Source organism: Bos indicus x Bos taurus, chromosome 11 (assembly GCF_003369695.1).
Source record: "Bos indicus x Bos taurus breed Angus x Brahman F1 hybrid chromosome 11, Bos_hybrid_MaternalHap_v2.0, whole genome shotgun sequence".
Taxonomy (NCBI): Eukaryota; Metazoa; Chordata; class Mammalia; order Artiodactyla; family Bovidae; genus Bos; species Bos indicus x Bos taurus.
Genome location: NC_040086.1, coordinates 32,350,297 through 32,366,228, shown reverse-complemented (window position 1 = coordinate 32,366,228; position 15,932 = coordinate 32,350,297). Strand labels below are relative to the sequence as shown.

The 15,932-nt window shown below is 36.0% G+C and overlaps 1 protein-coding gene across 30 annotated transcripts in view; it reads left to right on the top strand.

Moving 5' to 3' along the window:
* NRXN1 (neurexin 1) overlaps nt 1-15,932 on the top strand; it is a 1,214,076-nt gene that overhangs the window by 846,637 nt on the left and 351,507 nt on the right. For all 30 annotated transcript variants that reach the window (XM_027555248.1, XM_027555233.1, XM_027555254.1 and 27 more), the window contains one exon: nt 14,353-14,534. In XM_027555248.1, the coding sequence (XP_027411049.1) occupies nt 14,353-14,534 (182 nt within the window). The remainder of the gene's footprint in view (nt 1-14,352; nt 14,535-15,932) is intronic.

Below are 15,932 nucleotides of genomic sequence, written 5' to 3'. Positions count from 1 at the left end.
TTTTTTGATTAATGATTGAGAATGGTCAAGGAAAAATGATCACATTGTTCATAATTAATTTTAATTAGTGATTAATAGTAAGCAGACTATACTGAATTAGCCTCTTTTCCCCACAAGAATCAATAGATTTAATTTAAAAGACTTTAAAGACAGATGGCATGGCAAACTTCATTTCAATACAATAACCAATGGAAAACAAATTAAAATTTTAAGGATGGACCTATATATGATTGTTTTTAAGTTTGAAGCCTATTTTATCCCTTAATAGGGCCCTACCCTCTTTGTCTTGTAGCTCTTTTTCAACCTTTTTCAGACATGCTATTTGAAGACTGTAGAGCTCAAAGACTTATATTTCAAACCTGAGGGTCTTTTGAGTTTGGGGACCTGAGTATTCAAGGATCTGAGGTTCAGATTGGAACCACCTTGTAATTTTAGTCTAGGAAGACTAACATAAAAGAAGAAAAATTTGACACTTCCCTGCCCTGGGGCTGATTTGGCACTTTAATCCACTCTCTAATGTTTCAGTCATTTCAACTTCAAAAATGACTCTCACACATAGTTATATATCTTCACATGAGCGGTGAAATAGATCTCTGTAGAGAACTTTTTTTTTTTTTTTCATTTTCCATCACTTTCAAAATTCATTTCCTGTGTTAAATTCCATTGGACAAATATCTTCATAGGTTAAAAAAAAAATCCATCTTTGTATTTTAAATCTTTCAAATACCAAAAATTGCTTGTCAATATAAGTGGTCTAATTTCCCAATTTTTTCTTCTTGTACTTATTACTATGAAAATAGGTGGATTGATACCTCGAGAACTGGCTGATATTTATTATTATTGGCATCTTCACTAAGCTGTTTCAAAGAGTCTGAGATGAAGAATGAATAAACAAATGAACAAAAAAATTATATTTTAATTTAGTTGCTGGAATTGTTGCTTTTTCTACTAAGCATAGACAGACTAACACTTAGGAAAATGAGAAGTGGTTTCATTTTTGATAAAGATGAAATGAGAAGATTCAGGATAAATAGTAGATATCACCAGGACACTTCTTATTAAATACAATTTATCTCAATGACAGTAATATCCCATTTTTCTAAATTTGTGAAGCTATGTGACTCTTTGTTAAAGGAAATTTGCATTTCATAGAATTATGAATATTCTAAACTGCTAGAACTGATCTAATCTTTTTTAGCACTGACCTTGAACAGTCCTAAATTCCACTATCTGATTCGTACTCTGTATTTATCTAGAGATTTAATTCAGGAGACAAAGAGATAAGAAATAATAGTGCCTAAAAATATATCTTCTGAAAAAAGATGATGTCATTAATGTAAGTGGCCTTCTCCATCTCTCTGGAACCTGTTTTGTGCCTGTGTGACTTTTCTCATGAAAACCCTGCCCACAAAAATACATTTGCTTTTATTTTTCCAGAACTATATTAAATTTTATCTTTTCTGAAAAGAATTTGGGGGTATTTCAGGAGATGGAGTGAATTCTCCAGTTTGACTGATGTAGAGGATTGGTTTGTGTGGAGGATGTTCACAGTTTAGGGTTTTTCTTTTAAATTGATAGTTGTTTAATCCTAGAAGGTCTTTGAATAGAAGAGTGATTTCAGAGACCATTTCAAAACAAAATGAATCTAATGCTAGTTTGTATAGTAAATTTAAATTAGGGAGAGGCAGGAAAATATTGAATCAGTAAGGATGAGTATTTATTACATTTTAGATTGATGGTGGTGCAATCTGAACAACCGCTGAAAGAATGGAAATACAAAAGAAAAACTCAGGAAATCACAACTGCCTGAAAGGGGAATTTTTGAAAAACTGGATCATACAGCTTTAACATATACCTTTCTGTCATTTCCAGCATCTAGCATGGTGCTCTATACATAGCAAATACTTAAATTTTTATTGAATATATGGATGTTTATATTTTTTAATTATACTGTTGTATTGCTTTTGTATTCTCTTTCTCCACTAGCATCCTTCTGCTGTTGTTTCATCACTGTGTTTTGTTTTTGTCAAAAATCCCAACTCCTTGTCTTGAGTTAGAGTCTTTCATGACCACCTCACTAATTTCAATTTTCAATTTTCCAGGCAACTTATAAAATAATCTCACCTAGGTATTTTTTTCTTGTTATGTTAAAGGAGATACAAACTTTTCTCCTATGTTGCCCACTATTCCCCATCTTTGATGGTTCATATTCATCACAACTACATCACAACAGTATATATGACCAACCTAGACAGCATATTCAAAAGCAGAGACATTATTTTGCCAACAAAGGTTCGTCTAGTCCAGGCTATGGTTTTTCCTGTAGTCATGTATGGATGTGACAGTTGGACTGTGAAGAAGGCTGAGCGCCAAAGAATTGACGCTTTTGAACTATGGTGTTGGAGAAGACTCTTGAGAGTCCCTTGGACTGCAAGGGGATCCAACCAGTCCATTCTGAAGATCAGCCCTGGGCTGTCTTTGGAAGGAATGATGCTAAAGCTGAAACTCCAGTGCTTTGGCCACCTCATGCGAAGAGTTGACTCATTGGAAAAGACTCTGATGCTGGGAGGGATTGGGGGCAGGAGGAGAAGGGGACGACAGAGGATGAGATGGCAGGATGGCATCACTGACTCGATGGATGTGAGTCTGGGTGAACTCCGGGAGTTGGCTAAAGACAGGGAGGCCTGGCGTGCTGCGATTCATGGGGTCGCAAAGAGTCAGACATGACTGAGCAACTGAACTGAACTGAACTGAACACATGAAAATATCACAATGCATCTAGCTGTCATGTCCCCTTAGTTCCCTCCAATATGGGACTATTCCTCAGTCTTTTTTTTTTTTTTCCCTAACCTTGACTTTTGAAAAGAATGCTGCCAGTTTTTTTGGAGAATGTCCCTCAGTTTGAGTTTCTTGGATGTTTTCTTATGGATAGGTTGAGGCTATGCATTTTTGACAAAAAGCAATATAGAAATGATGCTGTGCCCTTCTCAGCACTTCATATTTGGGGGACCCAATGTTAATTTTGATCACTGTGGTTATGGTGCTGTCTCCTTGGTTTCTCTGATGATTAATAAATTTTTAAGGACTAGCAGATTATATGCATCTCTTCATTATAAAATATGGAGAACTTTGGACTGGGTTATTCAAGAAAATTGTGGGCCTTGGTTCTGACTCAAAAGGGTCATCATTACCTGGTTAAAGAGTCTCATGACTATTCATGATTTATTTCTTCCACAGACAGAATGAAATGGAGAATGGTGTTCATTATCAGAGTAATCTAGGAAGGTTCTCTCTTCATCTGAGTTTCTGTGTTTGACAGGTAAAATTACTCAGATTACTTAGAAATGGATATAAGCATGGAATTTGTTAATACTTATCTGAGAATCAGGAACCTTAAGTTGCTTATAATCCTATCACCAGTCCTTACTTGGTTCAAGCATTATTTCAGATTCTTATTAATGATTAATAAATGAATAAAAGACCTAAGTCTGATGAGGATAACAAGAATTAAAGCAAGACCCCTTCATTAGGATACATACTTTTAAAGATGGAAATTTCAAAAAAAGGCAACTCTGACTTATTATATAATGCATGCAAGTTAAAGACAAGTTCTGTACATGGTAAAGAGAGGGAATTCACCTTGGCTGGAATGAGAATGGGAAGCAGGACTGAAAAGAAAACCAGGTACAGCAGAGAAGCATAAATCAGCAAAAGTAAAAGTCGCTTTGGGAGAAGAATGTATCTTCTACCACATGTGCATGCCTGAGTGATAGAGCTTAGTTTGGAGTGACTTCTGAATCAGCAAATAGTACTCTATCCAGTTTCAGTTTAAAATTACAAATAAATAATTTAATTGGTTTTATTGGACTGCAAGGAGATCAAACCAGTCAGTCCTAAAGGAAATCAGCCCTGAATATTCACTGGAAGGACTGATGCTGAAGCTGAAGCTCCAATACTTTGGTTACCTGATGTGAAGAGCTGACTTATTGGAAAAGACCCTGATGCTGGGAAAGATTGGAGGCAGAGGAGATTGGGGTATTATGAAATTTATTATTGATATGGGGGCCTCAAAGTAGTTCAAAATAACCACATGCAGTTTTGTGTTCAGGATTGAATTCTGCTTTTAAGGGCAGGAAATGGTGTCACTGAGAAAAGCTGTCAGGCCTATCTGGTATGGAATAAAAGTAATTATGGTATTAATGATAAAGATTTGGCTTCTGCATCTCTGTTCAGCATTTTGGAAGCATTTGAACAAGCCAAAGCTGAGATGACTTCTGAGGCAAGATGCTGGCAATAAAGATTTGCAAAGGCTCCACGCCTTTTAAAGATTCAAGCTAGACACTGAAAATGTCAGAATATGAACGAATCATTTCTGCTAAGTGCCATTTCAGAAACTTTTAGTCTACCAAAACCAGACCAAGGAAACATCATTAGAAAAACCTCTAGAGATGACTGAAGTGAGACCTTGACTTGTGAATTTTAGCTTCTTTATCTAAACAAGAAGCAGTCATTTAGTCTTAGCTCTTAATTGTGCACTAGGAATAGAGTCGGGTACAGTCCCCAAACATCTGTGTGAAATTAAGAAGCCACTTGATTCCTCTGGGCCTCTATTTTGTCATTTGTAAAAGGAAAGTTTCCCTTTGTCTTCTCCAAGAGCTCTTCAGCATTGTCTGTGTTCATTTCAGTTGTTTTTACCCTATGATGTTTTTTACACCATGATTCTAGTAAATTCTTAACTCTGAAAACCATTTTGACAATTAATTTACGAAAAAGTAAACTGAAGGTCATCACTAGGCATTTGCAACCTTTCAGATCAGATCAGATCAGTTGCTCAGTCGTGTCCGACTCTTTGCCACCCCATGAATCACAGCACGCCAGGCCTCCCTGTCCATCACCAACTCCCGGAGTTCACTCAGACTCACGTCCATCGAGTCGGTGATGCCATCCAGCCATCTCATCCTCTGTCGTCCCCTTCTCCTCTTGCCCCCAATCCCTCCCAGCATCAGAGTCTTTTCCAGTGAGTCAACTCTTCGCATGAGGTGGCCAAAGTACTGGAGTTTCAGCTTTAGCATCATTCCTTCCAAAGACATCCCAGGGCTGATCTCCTTCAGAATGGACTGGTTGGATCTCCTTGCAGTCCAAGGGACTCTCGCTAATAATTTAAAGAATTTATTAGGAGCATTCACAGCTTATTATATGTTTTTTAAAATGAGAGTTTTCTTAAGGGAGCAGAAGGTATGATTTTTTCTCCCTCCTCCCTTGCTGCCTGTAGCGTAATGCAAATTGATTACTGAATTACTTGTCAGAGACTTTTTAATAAAGTTCACTTACTGCTTGAGGGAGTCTAGTTTCAGAAGGAAAGACATAAACCTTTGATGTTCTTAGGGTTATTGGTTGTGAGATTGCTTTGCTTAGTTTTATTTTTAACTCTAGATACTTTGCTATCTTTATGATTTTTTTTTCTAATTTGATTGGCAGAAGGTCTACCATTTACTTGTTTTTCTTCTCAGCCAGATAACTTAGATTCCAGGAGCCTTTTAAAAGATTCCAAAACTTTGAATTTGATCTCGGACAAGCTCGTCTCCCTGGGCAGTTAAAACTATTCAACTCAATTCTTCCTGGAGGGAGTATTTTCTACATAGTGTGTTTAGAGAGGGAAATAATGAGTAATTTCTAGGGAAAGTATATTGCAAAAAAACCATGAAGTGAAGTATTACTTGTTGCTTGTTGTATAAATTTAGTAATAATATTCACTAAACATTATTTCAAGTGAATATTTAAAACAGTTATATGACTTTGATCTGAAAAGAAAGAAAATATAGATATAATTGTTCTTGTTAATAATTTTTCTGCTCTTTTTATCGTTACCATTAATCAGTGCCTTTAACATTGTCTTCTTTTCTAAGATTGTTAAACAAAAAATCCAGCATAGGTAATGACGTGGCTGAATACCATTTTCATGATATCTCTCATAAACTCTTGTCCTGATATTTATCTCTGATTCACAGATCCTACCTGTTTGGGGAAAAGGGCTGTGTGTTTTCAGCTTTATACTCCTAGCTCCTTTCACATATTAGACAACCAAAAGATAGGTCAGCTTGGGTATGTTTCTTATTTTGATTAATTTCCTTATAAGATAGAGAAAGAATGACTTATTCAAATGACTACATTTGACATCAGTGGCTATTTACGTAGTCTCAACTTTGCACACCATTCGTGTTGCATTTATGTTAACACTGCCTTCTTGATTGTGCAGTGCAGTCTGTGCAGCTATTTGTGCTATCCCTGAACAAATATCTAGGATATGAACAAGGTAGATCAGCCCTGAATCCACTTGAGAATTATTTCATTTATTAAGAATAGTACACTTGTTTTTCCAAAGATTGAATACTTTTTTCCATATAGCTTATTCTTTCCATAAATGTCAAAGTATGGAAATGTCAAATACCAAAATGAAAACTATATATGATACACTTATACATATATTATCCTTGCCAAGATCACAGGAAAATAGAATTTTTATTACAGAAAAATACAGTATATTTATTTAAAAAGGCTTTTATTAGAGAAAAATTTTGGGCCAAATAGGCAAAGGGGAAACTTCACTACTTTGTCATTGAGGTACACAGTTGCTATTGAAATTACCTTTAAGAGAAGTGATTACTGAGCTTATAGAAATCATGATAGTTTTTTGCTATTCCATTTTCTTGAGTTTTAACTTGTTTAAAATTTCTTATAGAATAAAATTCCCTGGTGGTTCAGACAGTAAAGAATCTGCTTGCAATGCAGGAGACCCAGGTTCGAGCCCTGGGTCAGGATGACCCCGTGGAGAAGGAAATGGCAACCCACTCCAGTATTCTTGCCTGGGAAATCCCATGGACAGTGGAACCTGGCAAGCTACAGTCATTGGGGTCGCGATGAGTTGGACACAACTGAGCAACTAACAAGCTCATGCCATTTTTCTTTTTAAAATGGTACCTTGACTGGACCCACGCTAAAACTCATATGGTCTGGCTTAGTGGCAATGATTCTTTTCTTTCATGACTCATAGGTCTGCTGTGGAGTTTGAGTGGTTCAGGCTTGTTTAATCACATTGAAACTTTGGGAGAAATGAGTTTTTAATGCCTAGTGAGTCCTCATGGACCCTGAGAGTCTAACTCCTGATTTCATGGGGCTCAAGAATCTTTGTGAAAAAGTTTGAACCAAGTTCACGATGAATTTTTAATGAAGCCCTGTATGTGTGTGTGTGTGTAGTGAGTCAATACAGTGTCACTCTAACAAAATTTTTGAAGCAGGGTACTCACAGTTTTGTCAGCTTACATTCAATTTAATAGATGTTCAACAAACTTTTTTTAAATTCAGTAAATTTCCTTAATTCCCAAGGTCTAGGGTTCTGATGGACTTTGCAATGTGCCATATCAATGCTCCTTCTATCTGGAATGTCATCATGAGTTACTTTCTTAAGGCTTTGGTTCTTTGGGAATTATCTAAACTCTTGTTGACTTTCTTTTCTTTGCTCTGATTCAGGCTATGAGGCCAGTATCTAAGCCTTTTCAGTGACATGTCTTGTTTCTTGCCATGTTTTTCATGGAAGACCTACCTGCTCTCTTTCTCAAAGATGTATGGGTAAAAACCTTGTCTTATTTTCTAGTCTCTTTAGCTAGTTTAATGTATTTGTTATTTCTACCAAGTCTGCATCTTCCATCAGGAGTCTCAAATTGTGATATATATAGTCTTTATTTTCCTTTCTTTCCTAACATTTTTTCACCCTTAGATCTGTAGCATTGAGGGCTGTCTCTTATTCTCAATATTGGTAATTGGTGTTATTACTTTTTAGATTTAGAGTTGATTACATATTATAGGTAGAAACTCCTGTTACTCTGATTCTAGTCATCTCTCCTAATATAGTGCCTACCTTTCCTGATTTTTAAGGCTGTTATATGAAATTTTAGGAATTAGGAATTTATACTGCTCACAACTTAATTCTTTGTGATCTTGTAAAGAATTTACATTAATGTAGACAGAAATTGTTGCTTTAGAATACAAGTAAGATTGTTCAGATTTATTAATCTATTTGTTTTACTAGTTTTAGACCGATTTTTTTAATACAAGGTGGTCTTATTGTTTTTGTTTTCTGTGAACTTTATTCAGAATAATGGCTCCATATAGGTAGAAATTGTTCAAGAAATTGAGATTAAGCAATAGTCTTGACAAGGTTGTAGGAGAAATAAAAGCTCCCCTTATTTATAACTTTTATTTTAAATTTCCATCTGACTGCCTGGCAGAGTTTCACTGGAAAAAAGTGTTACATCCCTGTTACATTTAATAGAATCATAATGGCCTGAATATTTTGGTTACATGATGACATTGACAGAATTATAGGCTTTCAGAAAAGGACATTTTATTCATATACTTATGTTATGAGTTAGAAGCTAATCTATTCTGAAGTTAATTATATTATTGCTCATGTTCCAAGGATCCAAGGCAACCAATACTCAAGCAGAACTGTCCATGCTGATTGGTTTTCTTCTTCAGAAAGGTTCAACCTGTTGGAGGGAGTGTATTAGCACTTGGAGAAATTAGGCTAACGTAGAGATGGTTGGAAAGAAAAAGGAGGGGAGAGACCCCTTTATGTAAATAGATATTAAGTAAAAATCTAAAAATACATTTATTATAACATCACAGACAGTTAAAACATTAGAAGAGCCCGTGTATAATTTTTACAGATGCTTATTGCAGTGTAAAGTATGTTGACACTGCTAAATTTGTATCTGGTGAAGCCAGCTTTGCTAATGAATTTGGAGTGAGTAATATAGCTGAAACTCCAATACTTTGGCCACCTTATGTGAAGAGCTGACTCATTTGAAAAGACCATGATGCTGGGAAAGATTGAAGGCAGGAGAAGGGGACGACAGAGGATGAGATGGCTGGATGGCATCACTGACTCGATGGACGTGAGTCTGAGTGAACTCCGGGAGTTGGTGATGGACAGGGAGGCCTGGCGTGCTGCGATTGATGAGGTTGCAAAGAGTCGGACACGACTGAGTGACTGAAATGAACTGAATATAGACTTACTCTATAGCTTAAATGTGAGGATTGCTGAAAACCACTTTAAGTTTGAGTCACCTATACATTTAGTGATGTGATGGATGTCAGGATTAATTTTCAATAAATCCATTATTAGTCATGGCACTGATGTGCTAGTGCTTGCCATATAGAAACATGCATAAATAAGAAAGGTACCACATTCCTCCAAGTTCTTCTCTGTGTGATTAAGATGTACTGTTGCTGTGCATTGAATTTACTTATATAATAGAGTAAAACATGTTCCTATAAAATAAAATTTTTAAAAATGTAGCTAAATGGCAGTTCATCTTGCGTAGCTTCCCCCTTTATTTAACAAAGTGAATTTTTGTGTCATGTTATAAATCTTACCATGCTAGATGTTTTACGGCAATGAACTAATATTCTTTTTCTCATGAAAATGATGCAATTTAATATCATTCCCTTTGTCAACTATTAGTGAATGTAAATAATAATGGAATGGGTTTATGTGACAAAAGTGCTAATCTAAGGAATAAAATACTGAAAAGTGTAATAAAAACCGGGATGTAGGAAAGCCATTTCTTAAAAGGCATTTGGTTTGACACAATTTTGAAATGGATCAAACATTTCTAAAGACTCTTAAACCAACAATGTTTCAATGTTGGTTATTTTAAATTGTCAGCATACATTATCTTCCCTAGTGGCTCAGATGGTAAAGCATCTGTCTGCAATGTGGAGACCTGTGTTCAGTCCCTATGATGGGAAGATCCCCTGGAGAAGGGTACAGCTACCCACTCCAGTATTCTGGCCTGGAGAATTCCATGAACTGTCGCAAAGAAATCCATGGGGGTTGCAAAGAGTCAGACACAACTGAGCGACTTCACTTCACTTCACTACACACATGGGCTTCCCTGATAGCTTAGTGGGTAGAGAATCTGCCTGCAATGCAGAGACACCAGAGGAGCGAGGTCGATCCCTGGGTTAGGAAGTTCCCCTGGAGAAGGAAATGGCAACTTACTCCAGTTTTCTTGCCTGAAAAATCCCATGGACAGAGGAGCCTGGCGGGTTACAGTCCCAAGGGTCGCAAAGAGTCAGAGGCTACTGAGCATACACCCACAGCACAGCACAGCACATGCATGCATACATTATCCATTCTCTTTAAAGTGTATTGAGTATTTACCATACGCCAGGAATTGGACCCAGGTTTTACTGTGCAATTTTTCATGCATTCCTGGCAGAAACTCTATGAGGCAGTGTTAATATCCCCAAGGATAGGAAACCCAAGAATGAAAGAGAATAAAAACATAGTCAGTGTCCGTAACTGGTAAATGATACAGTTGGAATTCGCACCCAGGTCTGTCTGAGTCCAAAACTTGCATTCTTAATTTCTGATCTCTTCTGCAACAGTATACCTCATATCCTTGGTTCAGAAAGATGCATGTTAAATGAAGTAGATTTTGACACATTAGTCATCTATATTTTATTGTGGAAGTATTCTCATATTTTTAAGGTCACCAAAATAGAGTATATTGTAATTTTCTATCTTGATGGAAGGAGGACTTTAAGAACGTAGATTCTTGAGAACATAGAGTTTGATGCAAAATGGGTTTTTTGTTTTGTTTTGTTGTTTTAAATCAAGATGTTTATAGAGGAAAGTGTAGAGAGTTGTGTTGGAAGCTGGGCATCTGAGTCTCTCGCTTATTATAGAATTGTGCTGATGAGTACATTACAATGCACTATTGTGCATATAGAAGAAAAAAAGGAGACAGATTGATTTTCAGATATATCTGAGGAAAGAGGGTACTAGAAATAATTGCATCATTTGGCACATGGTAGTATACTTGTTTCTGCTTGGTTTTGGCAAAACTTGATAAATTAGAAAGTCACTATAAGGAAGACAGAGTAGCTACTGGCATGCTAGTTGCCAAGGCTTAACACTTATTGGAAAATTTTGAAATATGAGATGAAATCAAATCTTGAGTAATGATATTTGTATTATGACATTTATCTTACTGAAAATATAAACCTTTAAATTATTATCCTGAAGTTCTGCAATTGAGCAACTGGAAACTTTCATAGTTCCACAAGTTTGGGAAGTGTACCCTAAACTAAATGTTAATCTACATACATTAAATGTTCTGTCATTTCACATTTACATGTTATTTATTTTTTTCTTTCTTTAAAAGCATTGTGAGGTGAAAAGACAGTATACGATCATGAGGTGCAAATGTCACTTTATGGATATGAGACATTCGAATATGATAGCAGTTGGCCTTGATAAATTCAGACTGACATATCCAATTAACTTTTTCTTGACAGTCTTGTTATGGTAATAGAAACATTTCTGTTAAAAAAAATACAGGAGTAGAATCTGGATACTAGATTTCTACTAGCTCTTCCAAGTTTGCAACCTTAGTTAATTCAGTCATAAGGATTAACTTGTTTTCTCAGATGTGTTGTGGGGGTAATGCTTGCCCTACTTTCCATATAGAAAAAGAGAAAATGAAAAAAATTGTTGTGAAAGTGGTTTTTAATGTTAAAAATGATCATATAATGTATGATATTGTTGCTTTGCCAGACTCCCTTACTCTGATGATTCTGGAAAACATCTGAGTCCTTAGATTTGTTTTATATCGTTAAGTAACATCTCTACTTGAATATTTTTAATTTGCAATATATAGTCATTAGAGGACAAAGTTAATTAAAAAGAGGAACATAAAATCAATCAAGTACCACCACAGAGGTCACCAACACATTCTCTTTTTAAAGAAACCTTTACTTTTATATGTTCTTGTCCTGTTTTTATCAATGTAGGCCATACGTCTACATTTAAATTCAGAAGCATTTAATACTTAATCATTTGCAATAGTTACCAAGCAGATGAATATTTATAAAATTGTGCTTGCTTGTTAATATTGTGATTAATAATCCTCTGATAATGTAGAACATAAATGGGCCTAGAAGGCTCTGGCATTTCTGATATACAAATATGTATATCCTTCCTGTATCTCTTTATTTGCACACTGATTAGTACATTTCAGACATAACTTACATGTTCTCACATGAGACAGAGAAACTGCTTTCAGACATTAGTACTCAAGAAAATGAATAGTCCCTCTACCACTGCAGTTTACCAAGATTTTGTTTTATTTCTTTTATACAGTATTATCCTGATATGTTTCTTGGGTCAGGTCTACACACCAAGGCCTATTTAATCAATCAGGCACATCAGGCATATTGTAGGGTTCTTTGGAGTTTCTCAAGGACCTATGGAAAAGTTTCAGACAGAATGCCAAGAGTAATTGACCCCAAAATATAAAAAGAGGAAAAAAATTATATCATCACCTATTTAATTAAATGTATATAAATGTGACACTAAGTTAACTTCATTAAATTGGTAAATTTGGTTCATAGAAATTTATTTATTTATTTTTGGTTCATAGAAATTTAATGTGGGCTTCCCGGGTGGTACAGTGGTAAAGAATCTGCCTGCCAGTGCAGGAGACCAGGGTTCAGTCCCTGGTTGGGAAGATCCCCGGGAGGAGGAAATGGCAACCCAATCCAGTATTCTTGCCTGGAGAATTCCTTGGACAGAGGAGCCTGGCAGGCTACAATCCATGGGGTCATAAATGACTGAGCACGCATGCGCGCATGCACATAGAAAATAAGACTTAATATCCCGTCAGGGCTTTGGGGCTTCCCTGGTGGCTCAGATGGTAAAGAGTCTACCTGCGAACCCTGGATTGGGAATCCTCTGGAGAAGGGCATGGTTACCCACTCCAGTGTTCTTGCTTGAAGAATCTCATGGACAGGGGAGCCTGGTGGGTTGCAAAGAGTCAGACATGACTGAGAGACTTACATTCATTCATAGGTTGTCTGTTATAGTTGTTTTCCCAGAGCCCACAGCTCAAACCCACAGTTAAGGGTATGTTCTGTGTGTCCCGTTTTGGAGAAGAAAATGGCAACTGACTCTAGTATTCTTGCCTGGAAAATTCCATGGACAGAGGAGCCTGGCAGGCTATAGTCATTGGGATTGTAGAGTTGTCCACCACTGAGCAACTGAGCAATATGTAGATACCTTGAAAATATACAGCTGTATACTCAACTTTTAATACAACCCTTATTCTTGGTAGAAGCTGTATTTCCATACACTCAAGATACTTTGAGACCAAATTTTGATATTTAATCTTATTGCTTCCCTTACCATATTGGCAGGTAGTAGGTACATAATAAATATATACTAACATCTTTTGTTATTGGAAAGCTACACTCCTTTCTATAAATTGTACCTTAAAGTCTATTCTTGGGATAATAAAAGAAATATTTCTCTGGTCCCATTTAGTATGGAGGAAGATTCATTCTCCTTTATGTATATCTTTGCATGTCTCTTCCAAAATTTCTGACTCAAAGAATTAATTTTATTGCATTAAATGAGGTGGATGTCAGTGCTACAATGAGATAGGACTTTAACACATTGGATGTTTAGGACACGCGTTTGAACAAAGCTCTTTTTAAAGCAAGATGGATACTTTACTGATATCACCATCGTAAAGTAAAATTTGAATACTTAGCAAATGAGGCTATGCCATTATTCTCATTGTTGTAAGACCAGCATTTGCTTTGGAAAAAAATGGATCTTTTTATGCCACTGGATAGTTTGACAGCTACTAGATATTGTGTGTTATATAAGACCTGACATCTATGAATGGGATCTATTATCTGTATTTTCTTGACATGACTATTGGTCTTATGGCTGCTCATCCATTAGTTATCACCTGTCATATGTGAACAGGCCCTCTCTTCATAAAAGTCGATTTGTAGCATGCTTGCAATTTGCTTTGCTGTGCTCTGTGACCCTGTCACACCTACACGCAGCTCTTGTTTCAGACACAAGTTAATACATGTTTCTGCTCCTTTTTGAAGCAACCAATTGTTTTCTACTATATTATTTTTTTCTAACTGGCAGAAAGAAAGAAAACCCCATTACATTGCATGCTTGTCCAACTCTGTGGAAAAGCAGTAATCTCTCGTTTGTTCTGAAACACCTGCTGGTAGATTTAATGAGTGTATTAAAAATGAAGCTGCCTTGATATTTAAAAAAAAAAAAACTTTTTCTTGAACATGTATGATTATAATCTATTATTTGCTTATTCACTTTGCCATAGGTTTTTGGTTTCTGTTCTTTTTATTTTATTTATGATTGCCAAGCTGTAAATTTAATACTTTACTAATATGTCAACATAATAATACATAGGAAAGTGTACCCTGATATATTTGGACTAATTGGTTTTGGTTTTTGTTTTCCAGCTGGGACAACGTATATCTTTAGCAAAGGTGGTGGACAAATCACGTATAAGTGGCCTCCTAATGACCGGCCAAGTACACGAGCAGACAGACTGGCCATAGGGTTTAGTACTGTTCAGAAAGAAGCTGTATTGGTGCGAGTGGACAGTTCTTCTGGCCTGGGTGACTACCTAGAGCTGCATATAGTAAGTACTTCTAAAATACAGATTCTGCTTTTAGCTTTTACTGCTAGCTTTTTGTAAATAACATATAACTCTGCTCTTTGGACATTTCCCTCCCCCTGCCCCACCAGAGCAACTAGTGCTTTATTACAGAAAGCATAAGTATACTCTAGGGGTAATAAGGCCTTATAGCTATTACTGTTTTTAAAAATGTTTTTGACTCTTTTTTTTCAGGTGTGAATTCATCTCAATTTTCTGTCCACAAAGAATTACTCTTTGTGTGTTTTTAGTGTGACTTTAGGCAGTTTTGCTAAATTTGTAGAAATATGATAGTCCAGTAGATATTATTCCATCTGGCTGGAAGCATGAGGTTGTAATTCTGGTAACATCAACAGATTTGGATCCAGTGTCCTTATTTCTTTTCTCACTTGAGAAAAGAATTGTCTAAAGTTACATGCAATGGACGGGGGAAGTGAATCGGCAAAGGTATTTGGAGATATAAAAGAAAAAGGCAGAAAGATTACGTCTATGCCATCTTATACTCCTTTTGATATGTACACATCAAGAAAATACAGTGGACTCTTGCCATTTATATCCTGGGACCAGACATTTTCTCTAAGTCCTAAACCTCACACAAGAATTTAATTAGCACTTAGTGAATGTCAAATAATAGTTCATGAATGAAAAACTTTTCTATTCAAGTTTTAAAGTTGTCATAACTGACTATAGCTTGGGGACTCTTCCTTATATCTCTGCATTCAGAGAGTTACTAATTTGTTTGGTTTCAATTCTTTATCTTCTTATGTCCTCACAATATTTTCAAAGACCCATGTGGTCTTTTATCAATAAGAGATAGTCATATTTTATTGATGTATCAAAATAACACCCATAGTAAGTTATCATATATTCAAAAACCCTGGAGGGTTCTTATCATCATAGTTCTAAATAAACTATCTTCTGGAAGATGTAGAAGCATATCTTCATCCCCCTTTCTGTTCTTGAGGTTTAATTTATCTCTTCTGCCTTATGTGATCACATAAGTTTATTTTGTTTTGCTTTTATTTAGCCTACAAGTTCTTCTGTTACCTGCACCAGTGTCTCAGAAGGTCTTTGATTAGGTCAACATGTTCTTTCAGTCCTGCCTTCAGGGTTTCATCCTAAAATGATTAGGAAAACCACCAAACACCAAAATACATTATCACAGATTTGCAGGGTCTTAATTTTCAAAGTGCTATTTATTTATTAATCTTCGTGTTCTGCTATACTTCTGTAATTTCCAATAAGCTGAATAGGGTTTACAACTGACCACAAAAGCTGAATTCATTGCTAATATTGGGGGAAAAAAAGAAAACAAAGTAAAACAAAAAACCCCTCTCAACACAACGGTTATTGAATCATCGTAGATTTTCAATTCAAAATAAA